Below are 15,124 nucleotides of genomic sequence, written 5' to 3' on the forward strand. Positions count from 1 at the left end.
AGCTCTGCCACTAGCTGTTTATTTAAACCTGCTTTTGGTTTCACTGTCATTAATCTCCAAGCCAATTCAGAGCCTCATACATCCAATTACAGCTGTTTGTGTCTCACCAGTGGTCACTCTTGTTCTGACCAGCAGGGTGAGTAATTAACAAACCTTCTGCTCTGAGACGGCCACTCCAGTGAATATAGTGGAATTCAATTGATGGTGGTATTAACAGGCAGCTCAGGGGCATCATGGCCGGGTGTTATGAATAACATGAGACCACCAGTGAGGGTTTGTTATGGGCGGAGAGCAACCAGGCAACCCGGGGATGACATGAGGTTATTAAGGTGTGTGTGTGTAGTGTGTAGTGTGTAGTGTGTAGTGTGTAGTGTGTGTGTGTGTGTGTGTGTGTGTGTGTGTGTGTGTGTGTGTGTGTGTTGATCATCTGATCATCACACAGACGCTCCCTGTTGTATTCTTTGCTTCCTTTTAGTGCTGCAAGCCTCTGTAAACAGGATAGAGATGTAGATACACACACACGCTTTGTTGTGAGAAGTCTCTCTCTCTCTCTCTCTCTCTCTCTCTCTCTCTCTCTCTCTCTCTCTCTCTCTCTCTCTCTCTCTCTCTCTCTCTCTCTCTCTTTCTCTCTCTTTCTCTCTCTTTCTCTCTCTCTCTCTCTCCCCCTCCCACACACACACGCAGGTAAATGGGCGTATCTCATTACGTCACAGGAGCTGTGGTGGTGGTGAGTGGTGCGGAAGGTGTTTCCGTCAGTGTGGAAAGCTTCTGCTCGACAGTTTTGAAAAGGAGTGTTTTTGTTATTTTCCTGCTGGTTGAGGCTGAAGGGACTTTGACTGGAGTTCATGTAAAGACGACGCCTCGACCAACATGTTGAGCTGCTGCTGAGGAATGTGTCTGTAATGCGCAGCTCTGAGCTCCGGGGAAACTCAGGTAGGGTGTTTGATTTCGCCTGCCTGTGCGCAGGTGCTGTGTATCCTGTGTCCGGCTCCACTGTGGTTCATGCAAAGCGAGCGCAGCAGATCCACTCCGTGTTTGCAGTTGAAGCATTTGTTGACATGAAATACTGCTTTTAAAGGGTGGTTTTTTTTCCGTTTTTTTTCCTTCTTCTTCTTCAAATTCAGCAGCCTGCTGCTCTGTTTCTGCCCACCACTGACACACATTCGTTCTCTCCTTCCTCCTCTTCCTCCCACCCCTCCGCCTCTGCAGGGGAGTCAAGCCAGGAGCTGGGCCCTCCTCCGTCGGTGGATGAGGCAGCCAACACATTGATGACGCGCCTGGGTTTCCTTCTGGGAGACAAAGTGAGTGAGGGGCCAGCCGGTACCCAGTACAGCATGGAGGAACCCGAGGCAAGACAGGTAATGGCCTCCATAATCAACTCCACGTTTTTTTTTGCCCTCGCTGCAACCAATTCTGCTTTAAGGATGTGATTGCGAGTCTCATTTTGCTCTGGATTTCTTTCAAGGGAAAATAAATCCAGACAAAATGAATGAACTTTTGAAATCTCTCCAGGAGATTCAGGCTCATACACAAAAACCCCTCTTTCTAATGCACACACAGTTTGAAGGTTAAACAATGCCTGCAACGAAACGCACTCTACAAATTTCCCATTCACACCGTTGAAACAGCTAATCTAAATCTAATTGTCTTGTTGGTTCTGTGCTTTTGACACATTTCTGTTGCCAGAGATTGTGCTTGTGAACTTGAACAAACAACGCCGCCGTCTGATTCGATCTGTTTTGACATTTATCCGCGTAATATTCTTGTTTACATTTGCTTTTGACAGATCTTTGGAAGTCAGGATAGCCAGATCAAAAGGCTCCTCAGTAAATTGCCCTCAGACACGGCAGCACTCTGAATTCACAATTTTTCAGAGCCTCGTCACCCGGCATCAAATATTCACCCTTCTAATTAGGTTTTTATATAACAAATACTCTTAATTTTTTTCTCAAACTTTGGTGCTTGAAAGCGAGATTTTCCAGTTGACATTCGGGCGGTGGGGCTTTTCTCTTCCTCTCCCGCACCGTGCACATACTACCTGGGAATTTGGCAGTTGTGCTACAAACAGCCCTTGGCACACTGTGCCGGCTCTAAGCTCTGCTGCCGATGCTCTGGTTCCTCTGTGTAAACCTGATTTGACAGGTATGAATTTTCCAAACTGTACAAGAAAAACATTTGCAGTGGAGAGACGGAGAATATTAATCAGGGATTTTTAAAAAAAACTTTTTTTTGGCATGTTGGAAATGAGCAAACTCAGAGGTGCATAACTCATGGACCACATGCAGCACAATGTCGTCATGAGTGGGCCGGACTGGTAGAATAGTGCCATAAAAACCCTTAAATTTAAACTTGAAAGTTTTATTTTTAGTATTGAGGCAGAGTATATGTCATGCAAATGTCTATATTCTTATAGAATTGAACACTTTGTCACTAAAATGACTGCAATGTCATCATAAAGCCAATTTTAATTACGTAAAATACAGCGAAATGTAAAAAAAAAATGCATGTTTTTACAAACTCACCCTGACAGCATGACTTTGAGGCTGGTTTGAGAGTAACCAGGTAGATCTCTTTCATGGTAGCATCACCGATATCTCAGCTTGGGTCTCAGTGTTGTGTATGCAGCTACTATTAAGTGTTAAAAATGTAAAAAAATGCTCGGTGGTTTGACAAGATCGGAGCCTCTTAGGGGCCAGGTTTAGCTCACAGGCCTTATATTTGACATCCCCGTTATAGAAGATTATATGGAGACAAACTAACACACAGTTGATTTGTTTAATAGTATAGAAATATCTAATGATATCGATATTAGAGATGGGGCCCCCTTGTATGCTGATTCTGGCCCGTGGGCCTTATGTTTGACACCCGTGGGCGAACCTGTAGCTGAAACCGTGGAAGCGGGCCCAGGTACTGTATGTGCTGTACTGAAGCAGCGTGTTTCAGCGATTAGACTGATGGACTGCCGCTTCACAGCAGCGCTGCTGTAGCAGTGGGGGTGTATGAATTGAGAGAGGTTTATTCAAGCGGCTCTTTTTAGAGACGTGACTCACACTAGCACCCCGCTGCATCATGCACACAGCACAAACTTTATTATTTTAGATATCTGCCCCAAATACCAACTCTCTGGGACTGCAACTTTGTTTGATTCATTAAGCAGCAGAAATGACAAAGATTGCCTGGAGACGTCATCTGTCGGCAGAGAAAGAGAGTGGGTTTTTGTTGTAATTTTTCTAATTTGACTGGGATTTATTAGCTCGCAGTGGACTTCAGTAGATATGATTATGGCGGTTTGACACAAATCTGATACTCCCTTCTCGAGAAAACCCTCGTAATTTCTGCACACTGGTGCAGCTGAAAATATGCTGAATTTTGGATCTCGTTCTTCTGTGCACTGCAATCATAAGGTTAGAGAGAATGATCGAAAGGAGATTTGATATTATTGAAAACTATTCTGGGGTTTTATTCTCTCCCTCTGCTCTCCAATCACATTTATGGATTTGCATTACCACATCTAATTTGATGCCATAAATAATCAGAGATTTTCTAAAAGCAGAAATTGACCTCTATCGCTTTTAATGCAGTGTCCTTGAGACATGCCTCGGCATTCGCATTAATAAGTTAACATCGTCTCTATATTAGCTGCATGCTAATAGAGATTTTCAAATGAGACCTTTTCTCGGGGCGGACTGGCCCAATTTAATATGAACATAAGCTTTCGAATGATTTTCTCTCGTCCATCTTGATAGCTAAAAAAAAAAGAGGGATGTACAGATTCCACTTTTTTAAAGGACGAGTACAAAGTAGAGTATTGTCTTTTAGCAGCTTGCCGATGCCGAGTATCCATACGAGTACTTATTAATTGGCATTAAGTCTCATTCATACGAAACTGAAATGTGAAGGTTATGTGTTGCCGCGGACAACCCCCAACAGCCTTCAGCTGACAGTTAACATCACGCAATACTTAGCGTTATCGTTATATCCCTTGAAAAAACTGTATTTCCCTCATCTCAGTTTGACCTGAAGGCCTTTCTATTCATAAAATTATAATTTTTTTAAATGAAGAACTATTGTTTGTCCGATAAAAACAATTTTTTACCTTTTAAAATAACTTGCATCTCTGAGGTGTGAACTTGAACTTCTCATATGTGTCACATGTGGAGCCATATGAGGGGCAATCATGAAATTCATGGGATCCTTGAACGAAGCTGCCGAAACACAAAGGAGAAGAAGTCTGTTATAAGGAATTTTTTTTAGTGTGATTTCAACCTTTGGCTCGATTTGTTCTTATGTCAAAGTGTCCTTCTTGTGTCAAAATTTGGTGGGTGAGCAGCCGTCACTGTTGTTGTTATATTGTGTTCGTGAATCAGTTTAAATGGTTGAAAAAGTCCAAGAGGGGGAGATTGGCCTTTCCTTCCTGCAGAGACACGAGCTGGCTGGGTGTGTTTGAAGTTCATGGACTGGTTCAAATCCTGGTTATATGGGTTCCTTTTGTCTTTTTAATTTTCTTGTCCGTCCTGTTGGCCTCAAGCTGAAAAAGACAATTATCCTGAAAGTGACGCAATCTTTGCTTCATATTTTAATGAAGGGTTTTGTTAGAAAAGGTTGTCACGATCCCAAAAATTGCAACAAAGCGTAGCTCGAATGAAGGAAAAGGAAGTCCACAAGTCCAGGTTGCTTCATCAAATAGGGTTTATTAAATACATCGGAACGTCGCCTCTTGAAGGTCACGAATCTGTGGAGAACAGGACGAGGGAAGGGAAAGCAGGAACCATCACAAAGGTAGCCTCACAAAAACAAAGGCAGAAACCATGTGTTTTTACGTTGTTGCTGTGTAAACCTGGCCTTCGGGAAGCGGGACACTGGAGCCAAACCAAGTACAAGTGTCCATCACAGAACGTAGGATTAATTTAGACTTACAGTCACTTAACATGCATGTCTTTGGAGGAAACTGGAGCACCTGGAGGGGAAATAAAGCATGCATGCACACTGCACACAGAGCGCTTCGAACCTCGGAATCGAACCGAGGACTTCTTAGTGGCCCTGCAAACCACTACAGCGAGGGGTCGGCACAGAATCATCTTCAAATCAGATGCTGATTTAATTTTAATGAGGCAAAGAAGACGGTGTTGTAAGCGGCAACACTATCCTTTGAGTCTCTTTATGTTTGTGAGTCACTAACCTTTTTATAAGCAGCAATTAAAAAAAGAAGGCGGTTATCAACCTGCATATAAGAGAGGAAGTGGTGATCGTGAGGCGCGGCGCTTCTCCAGTTTATGTGTTTACGGAACCTTTATCTATCATCCCTAATGAGACGTGGTGAAATTCCTCCAGTGTCTGCAGCAAAGACCTCGGCAGCTGACGAACAAGGTGACCTTAGCTTGCAGAGAGTGCAGTTAATTGCTTTTCATACTCTCTTGCTCTCGCTCCCCGAATAGATGCAATGCTCCGAGATCAATCCAGCCCTCGTGCGACATCTAAGGTCAGACCTGCACGAGGCGGGGTTCATTAACCCTGCGGATAGCAGAGCTGCAGCGTCGCCGTGAGTGCACACAGGTTCCGGGATTTATCCCTTCGCGTGCACGTTCAGTCTCAGCGGGGTCAAGTTCCCCGTAATCTTGACACCGCGACGCTCCGGTTCACGGAGACGGCAGTGGGAAACGAGCGGCTGGAACAGTGTTGTACAACTTGTTATTCCTTCTTCCCCGCAATCAGCCGAACGCACACAAAAACGCGCCGCAGGAAGGTCGGAGGCCGTGACTGAAATGAACACTGTGTTGACCGGGTTATAAATCTTAGAGACCAGAGCGGTACTGCTGTGGACTCTGTGTGGTTGGAGTATTCAACGACGATGTCTTCATTGGACTTGTACATTCAACAGAGATACGGCAATTTGGCCTGTTGATGGAAACATCTCGAGATATGCTGACAATATCACGTTTGCAACTTTTCTGCTGATTGCCGATGCTAATATCCAGCTACATGTGCAGAAAAATCACCTTTTCCCTGTGTGAGAAAATTGAACTAATATCTGCAGAAATACATATGTCACTCCATCTTCTGCCTAAAGGTTATTTAGAGTCATCGGTCAGCCTCAAATTCATGTATTCGCGAGAGGAAGCCACTCGTAGAAAACCTGTGCATGCACTGTAATAACATGCAATCCCCAACAGGAAGATCTTCACTATAAGAAAATACTGCTAACTACTGTACGGCCCTGCAGACGTATAATCAGATTTAAAAGAAACATTCAAACTCCACACAGATATCGCGAACATCAAGCAAAGCTTCTATCTTTATGGTCTTTCAACTGCATACTGATATATATTTTTTTTTAAAAGCTGCTGTCGGCTGGTAATGTACCGACAAAGCCGTGAATCCAAGTAATTAATAAAAGTGAAGTGAAGAAAAAGTGTTTGACAGCTTCATTATCATTACAAAAGTTGCATTCTACGGGAGGTCATCCAGCCGGTTGTCTCCTGATCTTAACAGTTACTGTTTGGGCGTCATTTTAATCACTAATTCGTTCCTTCATACTAGAAAAATCCATACGCTGCACGTTACAGTTAATAAACATCAATTATTTTCAAATAAACCACTTTGCCATATGTCGATAAAGGTAAATTAAAACAGGATTCCCTAATTATAATAAATAGACATTGTGCAATACAGTAAAAAGTTTGCATTTATCGTCATTTCGTTCAAATGTAAAGCATATGCATGACACTATGTAGCACATATGCCTCAAGTAAATGTGTTATAGATGTATAAGTTATGCACCATTCTGCAGCCCAGTGAAAACTGCAAAATTTGATTTTATTGCACATGTGGCCAAAACCATCTCTGCATCCGCATGTGCTCGGAGCTACTGAAAACACAACTTTTAAAAACGGCACCAAAGGTGAAGCTTTTTGAAAACGAACCGTCATGTAAACAAAACATTCTGAAAATGTTCCGTCGCGGTTTAGACCGCAGAAGCACCGCTACTGTACGTGCACACCACGGCCGTGGTGGTAAATAGTAATAGTAGATGGACAATGACAACAATGGCGGCCCTAAGAGTGTCATAACTCCCAGTACATATTGGTAGTTTTATAGTTGAGGCACCCATAATAGCAATCCTATTTTATCGTCTGTCCATATGAATGTCCGTGTGCTCCCATGTTAATGTTTAGAACATCGTTTTAGTGCCCTCTGCTGCATGTGTGTGTGCTTTCATTACAAAAACATCCAACAGCGCCAGCTCGTGGCCTGGCACGCTAACTACATCGTGTTTCTGCCGGTGCCGTGTGAACGGATAACATCTTCTATTTACAGTTGAAACATTCTTGTGCAAACGGCACTGGAGTTGAACTCTTTAAAGATTTTTATTTTTATTTTTTTCCAATAGAATTATTTAACATTTCCATAAATGACTTCCCTTCATGTAGCACGCCCTCATTCAACCAGACGTATTTCTTGTTCACCGACAGTGGCTCAGCCAAACGAAGCTGTTTGGGATCGTCACCTTGTCCGAGGAAGCTTGGACATGGAGACGAGTGGACCCGAGGCTCAGACCCGACCACTCACCCTGTCATTAATCCGCTCTCTCTCCAGAGCTGAGCCTCCGGAGATCCTCAACAGATAATTGACAGATTAATCAATAATGAAAATAATCATTAGCAACAGTGCTTCCCCCTCTTCATGGTGTGGATGTGTGTGTGTCTGTGTGTGTGTGTGTGTGTCTTTCGGCTGATACAAAATGTTTGAGCATAAAGTGTCCCTTCGATCTTCCTCTCTCAAATTAAACTTGACTAAATTTGTCCTGGAGCACCACTTCACCCCCCGCTGTCCTCTCCGTGTTCACCACACTGTGGACCTCCGCTCGTCAGCAGTCAACGGATCACCGCCGTGTGTGTGTGTGCGAGTGCGTGCGCGTTTTGCATGGCTGTACCTCTGTGGGTGGTCAGATGAGGCGCAATCAAGTGTTTTTATTTTTGTCCCCCTGTAGTCATGCTGTCTTCTAACCTGAACTGACGCAGAACAGGGTCACTGCAGGGGAGCAAAACAGAAGTGAAAACATCATCAGCTTGTATGAGATTCCACTTCCAACATTTGTTTTGTTGTCATAACAATGAAGGGGAACGGCAGATTTGTCGGCGAGGGTCTGGTTCCGCAGCTTTACTCTATTACTTTCTTACCTTATCTGAGGAGCATTAGCGTTGAAGAAACACCGCGAGGGTAAAATGTATAAAATGCTCACTGAGGGCTGTAGAAAGTGACAGTCTGTTCCCAACATTAGCCTGAAGAGAAACGCTGCAGCAGATAACATTTCACATCTTTCAGCAGGTTTGGGCAGCACAGAGCTCCAAGTCAAGCAATTTGTTGCATTTCTGATTGAAACATGATTGAAAGTGAGAATATGAGCCTCGTTTGAAAAAAGGAAAAAAAAAGGCATAACGTTAAAAAAAAAAAAAAAAAGTGTTCTGGTTTTGTGAAAAGATATTGATTATATGAAGACTTTTTCACGATGTGGTCACGACTCTTTGCTCTAAAACAAAAGGAGCCATCTGGAGTTGTTTGGCGTTCATTTTGCTGATCCGGCCCAGTTACGCTCAAACCAAAACAAGTTCCACACCCCTGTACTCAAAATAGTCTTCCTTTTAAATTATTCATAAGCCAGTTAATAGTATAACTTTATCACAAAGGTGTTTTCACATCTGTCCCTTTCAGGATGACTTAGATTTGCAGCCGAATGCAGCCTGAAAGAGATGGCTTAATAATTACATACACACACATGAAAACAGCAGTTAATTCTTCTCTCCACCTGATGACTTGACGGTCGAAGACCTTAACCCTCTAGAATTGTGCCGACATCGGAATTCTGGGCACCTTGCATGGGAGCCATCACCATTAGTGTGTGAATGTGACCAACAGTGCGAAAGCACTTTGACACTGCTGAGGTAGTGAAACTGCTCTGTATGAGCACTGGGTATGCTCTTTATAAGTAGTGAAAACGCTGTGTGAAATAGTGAAAAAGTTCCATACAAGGAGTAGAAATGCTCTGTAGAAGTAGTCGAAAAAGCTCTATATAAGTAATGAAACCGCTCTGTATAAGAAGTGAAAAACTCTGTGTAAGTAGTAGTAATGATCTGTAAAGGAAGTAAAAAGAGATCTGAAAACGAAAGAAGGCTTGTGAAAGGTAGTGAAAAAACTTGATCTAGGTAGTGAAAATGACGTATATAATAAGTGAAAAAAGCTCTATATAAGTAGTGAGAATGCTCTATATAAGTGGATGATAATGCTGTATATAAGTATTAGAAATGTTCTATATCCGTAGTGAGAATGCTCTATTTCAGTAGTAGAAAAAGCTCTGTGTAAAAGTCCATTTACCATTTGTTGAAGACATTCTTGAGGAGAGCTGGAAGGAATTTCACTGGACTCAAGGATGAGGCAGAAAGTTTAGTACTTTAGTACGTAGTACTGCAGTACTACGCCGAGGACTCACTTTTCCCGAGGAGCCGACGTTCGGGAAACGTGTGCATGAGGAGAGCTCAAACAGACCAAGTAGGTTGAATTGAGATCAGGATGTGTGTGGATGGCTGCAGTCCATATTTCCTGTGGTTGAAGGTGGAGACCACAGGTGAGACCAGGTGGGACGGGTTCTACATGGAAGAGTGACAGCAGTCAGTTTGTCTTTATCATCATCCTCATCGCATAAAGTTCCGAAGGCTCTGCACCACCAAATCCCGTCATAACTTCTCCCTGTTGTTGTTCAATGCTTAATTTTCCTCTCTGGCCACATGGAAAAGAGACATTTGCCCCGTGTTGCCATGGAAACGTGATGCTCCACGTATTGGTGCAGCATCACAACCAAAGTGGGAAAAGTTGAACAACCTCTCTTCTATTTGTAAACTCATTTCAGATGTTTTGATTACCCTCCGTGCGTGTGAAAGTGCTGTATAATTTCTTAAAGCTGTGTCGTCTCCCCTAATTGGTGAGCGGCTCTCTAATATATGTTTTTGAAAGTGCTTGAAATGATTAGTTATTTTGGCATGTTTTTGTGCGCGTGTGGGAGATACTATCCCGAGGACCAACGACTTCAAGTTGCGAAGGCAGCAGGGGAGCCGAGCTTCTGGAAACCGCAATATTGAAGTGACATTTTCCTCAGCATGACTCAGATATTATCAGCTCAAACTTTCTACTTTAGCATTTATCCCCACGCGTAATAATGGAGCTAAGGAAAGCTTTAAAAAAACAAAACAAAACAAACGTGTGTATGTATGTGTGTACCACAGGGCCAGAACCAGAGGATCAGCCCCTGCTCCACCCTGACCAGCAGCACCGCCTCCCCCCCTGCGGGCAGCCCCTGCTCCACCCTCCCCACCGCCATGCCCGGCCAGGCCGGGAACAAGGACTGTGCCTACGGGTCCGTCACCAGTCCCACCTCCACCCTGGAGAGCAGGGACAGCGGCATCATCGGTGAGACGTTTGCAATTTCTAACACAACATGCTTCCATTCAAATACCGGCTTCAGGGTATGTTTTTAGTATGAGCCACACGTCATAACAAATCAAAACATTAATCCTAAGGGGGAGAAAATGACCGATATCGTCAAGACCTGAGGTGAATTTTCTAGTTTTCATCCTTGAGCCATCAGATCTTTAGATAACCGCTGACCTGAGCATCGTGTTTGAATCTCCTCACATGCAATCCTGTTCAATTGTCTTATACACTTTATATTTATATAGTCGTATTATTTGTCCTTTTTAATACTAATACACAAGAGCGCAGAACCTGTAATTTCATTATATGAGACATTTATATATATAATGATAATAAAATGAAATGTTTGAATTTGAAATGTTGTTAATGAATGAAATGAAATGTATTAATTGCTGTGGATTTGGTGGTATTCTGTTATTTGTATGAAAAAAACATTATTATTATTATTATTATTATTTAACCACATGGGTCGGATGAGAAATGGTTCTCGTCATTGGTTACACTCCATTGAGATTTTACTTCAGCTTCATCCAAAACAGTTATGTACAAGCTTACCCGGACAAAACAAAACAAAAGAACACGGTATCCGGAGTATTTTTGCCAAATCAAAACGAGGTAGATTCCAAACCTGCGTCATCCTCCACCTGTTGGCTGTGCAGCTGCCAGCTGACCTGCAGCAGTCACAACCGGTCCGTACTCCCACTGCTGGATAATTCAGGTACTCCGTCACGTTGACATCAGCGCTGGCATTTATGCATCATTTGAGAGAAAACACGAGGAGCATTTTTAGGATGCCACTGCCGTTTGTTTCCCGGCAGCTCGGCTGAGCACCTGCAGCCCGACGAGGAAAGCATGACATCCACATGCCATTGATCCAGGACGGCAGTGAATGAATGTGAAAGCGTTGCGGTGTGGGCGGGTGAGGGGAGGGCAGAGAAAACTCAAACAAAGCCAGTGATGGAGGGAACAAAAATGGGCTGAGGGATGTGTCATCTGTTTGTGTTGCAGCCACTCTGACCAGCTATTCTGAGAACATGGAGCGAGGCGGCAAGTACGGCGAGGGGTCGCGGGGGAACCTGAAGCTGTGGCAGTCCCAGAAATCAGGCATGGACTCGTTCCTGTACCGGGTGGACGAAAACATGACCGCCTCCACCTACAGCCTCAACAAAATCCCCGAGCGCAACCTGGAGAGCATGTCCTCCCACTCTGCCCACTCCATCCCTCTGTACCTCATGCCCCGCCCCAACTCTGTGGCCGGTGAGTTCCCTCCTCTGCCCTCTTCCTTCATTTACACGACTGATTTACCTCGCAGTGGTCAAATTGTTCTCTCTTTGTGTGTGAAAAATTTGATCAAACTGCTGCTGATCAGTCACGTTACCTCTCACTCCCGATGTTCTCCCTCTTTGCTCTTCCTTGGCTTGTTTTTCTCCCCTTCGATCTGTTGGCATGACTCCTGTGTTCGTCGATGCTGGGTGAGATTTTGCGAGGGGTGGAGTGGATAGAGTCACAAAAACATGAACAAAGGTTCCCGTTCACGCGACCGAAATTCAAGTGAATTCACATCGTTTTTTATGTTTCCGTTTCAGAAGAGTTTCTTGTTCACGCTGCGACGTTTTGAAATAAACGTCCTTCCACACGAAAAAGGCAGAAACGCTGAAAACTACGTAGTTTTCAATGTCCGGCCACTAGTAAGAGCTGTTGTTTTTGTAATGAAACAAAACACACAATAGGGCTCTAAGCATTAACAATGGGAGTATGCGGAGTATGAAGTTGGATTGTTATTATGGTGACCGTCGGCTATAAAACTACCAAGTCCCCGGACAGTATGGACTGGGAGTCATGACACGACGGAGGAAACGTTGCTCTCTATGTCCATCGACTTGCACATGTGCAGAAAAACTGATGACTTCAGCCATGGCGCGCATGCATAGTAGAGGCGCTTTCAAAAAGTTTAATTCCAAACTCATAATCAAAGCTACAAATCAACTTCCAGAGGCTCGTTATTTGAAAGCAGACACATTATAACATTTATTATGGTCTCACTTTTCAGTTGATTTGCATTACATAGATACAGACATTCAATTTTTGTTACCAAAATGTGTAGTTTTAATGACATTAATATTATTTTTATGACTTGTATATGATATCCTTCCAAATCGCATCCTGCATAATGAAAAATGTAGACATTAATATAGTTATGTTTGTTTTCGCATTGCATTGTGATGATTTAAAATTTGTATAATCTACATTAGAGCTCCTACAGACCTGTTACATACTCTTCTTTCCATTAGCAGCATAAATACATGGATTATGTAAAAATATCAGATTTCTTTGTGTTTTTGGGAAGTGAGCCAGCTTTGTGCTTGTCGATATTTTAAGCTCTGTTGCTGTTGATTTGACTTGATCAGCTGTCATTTTTGCAGCTTTAAAAAAAAAAAAAAAAAAATACATAGGAAGTGACTTGTTACGTTGAAATAACACGAGGAAGTTGGCATTTGTATCGCTAATGGAGGTTTCAATAACATGTGTTTTCCTATCGGAGGCCATCGCTGCTTTAAAAAGGCTCCTAGAACTAAGAGTAAATATATCGGGGGGGGCGCAGTTTCATAACAGGGTGGCAGTCCTAATGGCCTGATTGTATTATTGTTCTCATCATCAGAGAGGCCGTTACAGACGAGCTCTATTATGCACTTCTCCCACTCCTACTGGGAAAAGAAAAAACAAAAAAGGAGGTGTGTACACGTAGACACACTTGCATGTTTCACTAAACCCTGTAATGTGGCTGACGGAGCCTGTCACTGCGGCAATGACCCTCTCTTTATGCCGGTCATGTTGTGCTGTTTGACACCGCTGTCTGGCAGCGCCGCGACTCCGCCGGGTGCACGGATCCATCCTGGATCTCATCTCCGTACCCACGGCTTCAAAAGAGAGACCGAGGCGGCTTAAAAGACACGCGATAAGCTGCAGGTGATGCAATAAATAAGATTTAGAAAGAAGAAGAAGGGGGGGGGGGGGGGGGGGGGGGGGGACCAGCACGGGGAGACGTGAGGCGTGCGTGTTTGTCAGGAACAGGAATTCCATATTGAGGAGAGGGAGATGACGGGTGCGTGTGGAAGAGGAGTGAAAGAGAGTTTCATAATCTCTCGTTCTCACTCCGTCTCTCCTCCACAAAGAATTATTAGATGATGTAGGGACGGGAGGCGAGGCGCCGGCTGAGGATTGGCTGGGCTCACGCGGCAGTGGAACATCAAAGCCCCGGGCATTAACCGTTTCTATTCCCCCGAGTGACACAGAGACTCACTTTGAAGTGTAGAGAGAGAGGAGGAGAGAGGGAGAGAGAGGGAGAGCGATAGCAAGTGAAAGCAGAAGGTGACTGGGGAGGAAGAGGAAGAGGGGAGAGGAGGAGGAAGAGGGAGGCTTCCACTCTGTTACCTAATGAAGTGCGTTGGTCGAGCTGAAGATGGAGACAGGAGAAACCACCAGCTTGTATATTGCGTTCCTCCGTCTCCATACGGCTCGTCTCAGTGAAACAGATTGTGTCTTTGTTGAGACCTTTTCTTTATTTCTCTTCTTGAAAAATTACGGAAACAAACGTTGAACATACCAAACTAGTCGGAGTCATTCTGGATCACACGCGTCGCACTTTTTTGATTGGCTCGTAGTTTTATGTTAATTCGAACACTTTCTGCGAAGATCTGTTACATAATGAATCATGAGTGTGTTTATAAGGCTTTATAATACATAACCGTTTCGACATGCTCCTGACTCGGGCCCCGTTTACACGACAGCATTTTCAAGTGAAACGGGAAAACTTTCATTATATTTTCGGTGCGCGTTTACATGGCAACGCTGCGCAAAGACATTAAAAAACACAACTTTTTAAAAATGTTTCGACTCCATGGGAATGGGGGAAACACTGCTACTGCGCATGCGTGCCTCGGCCGTGGTAAATAGTTCTTGTGCTCAGTAGATGAACACAAAATATTCTCTCCTGAGTTTTAGAGTCGACAGTCGCCATAATAACAACGCAACTCGGTCGTCTGTCCACTAGAATGTCCGCGTACTCCCATTGTTAAATAGTTACAAAAGAAAACAACAGCACCCACTAGTGGCCCTACAGGCTAACTACAGTTTCATTGTCCCTGCCGTTTCCGTGTAGATGGACGTCGTTTTCAAAACGTTGCCTTGTAAATACAGAACTTTTCTAAAACGAAAACTGCGTTTTCACTAGAAGTGTTGTGATTTATAAAGGACTTTTTAAACAAGGTTCATACATAAGGAAACTTCTCATGTAAGCCTCAGTATATTTGAGTTAAATTAAATTTGGGGGTTAGGGTTAGGCTATGCTACTAAAAGCTCCTTTACCATTCAAGCCATATCTCAGATGATTTCATTGTTTCTGATGATTGGCGTCTTTTAATCAGAGGCTATTATTATCTTTTTTTTCTTCTTTTGAATCCTTGAATGTTTTATAGAAATCACTAGTAAAACACCAGATAAAAAAAAAAAAAAAAAGTGATGTACCTGTGCTCAGACTTCCAAGCCGACTGCTAAAGATGGGAAACTACACAAGTAGCTTGAGAGTAGAGAAACACAGAAAGAGTGATTCAGTTTCTCTTACCTGACTCATACAAACTGAAAC

General features: G+C 43.5%; 1 protein-coding gene across 1 annotated transcript in view; it reads left to right on the plus strand.

The window, feature by feature from the left end:
- The window catches only part of tanc2b (tetratricopeptide repeat, ankyrin repeat and coiled-coil containing 2b), a 167,979-nt gene that overhangs the window by 114,998 nt on the left and 37,857 nt on the right, over positions 1-15,124 (plus strand). Inside the window, exons 7-9 of the mRNA XM_080470237.1 lie at positions 1,210-1,358; positions 10,275-10,458; positions 11,491-11,739. Of these exons, the coding sequence (XP_080326363.1) occupies positions 1,210-1,358; positions 10,275-10,458; positions 11,491-11,739 (582 nt within the window). The remainder of the gene's footprint in view (positions 1-1,209; positions 1,359-10,274; positions 10,459-11,490; positions 11,740-15,124) is intronic.

This window comes from Lipophrys pholis, assembly GCF_963383615.2.
Source record: "Lipophrys pholis genome assembly, chromosome: 1".
In the NCBI taxonomy this organism is placed as follows: Eukaryota; Metazoa; Chordata; class Actinopteri; order Blenniiformes; family Blenniidae; genus Lipophrys; species Lipophrys pholis.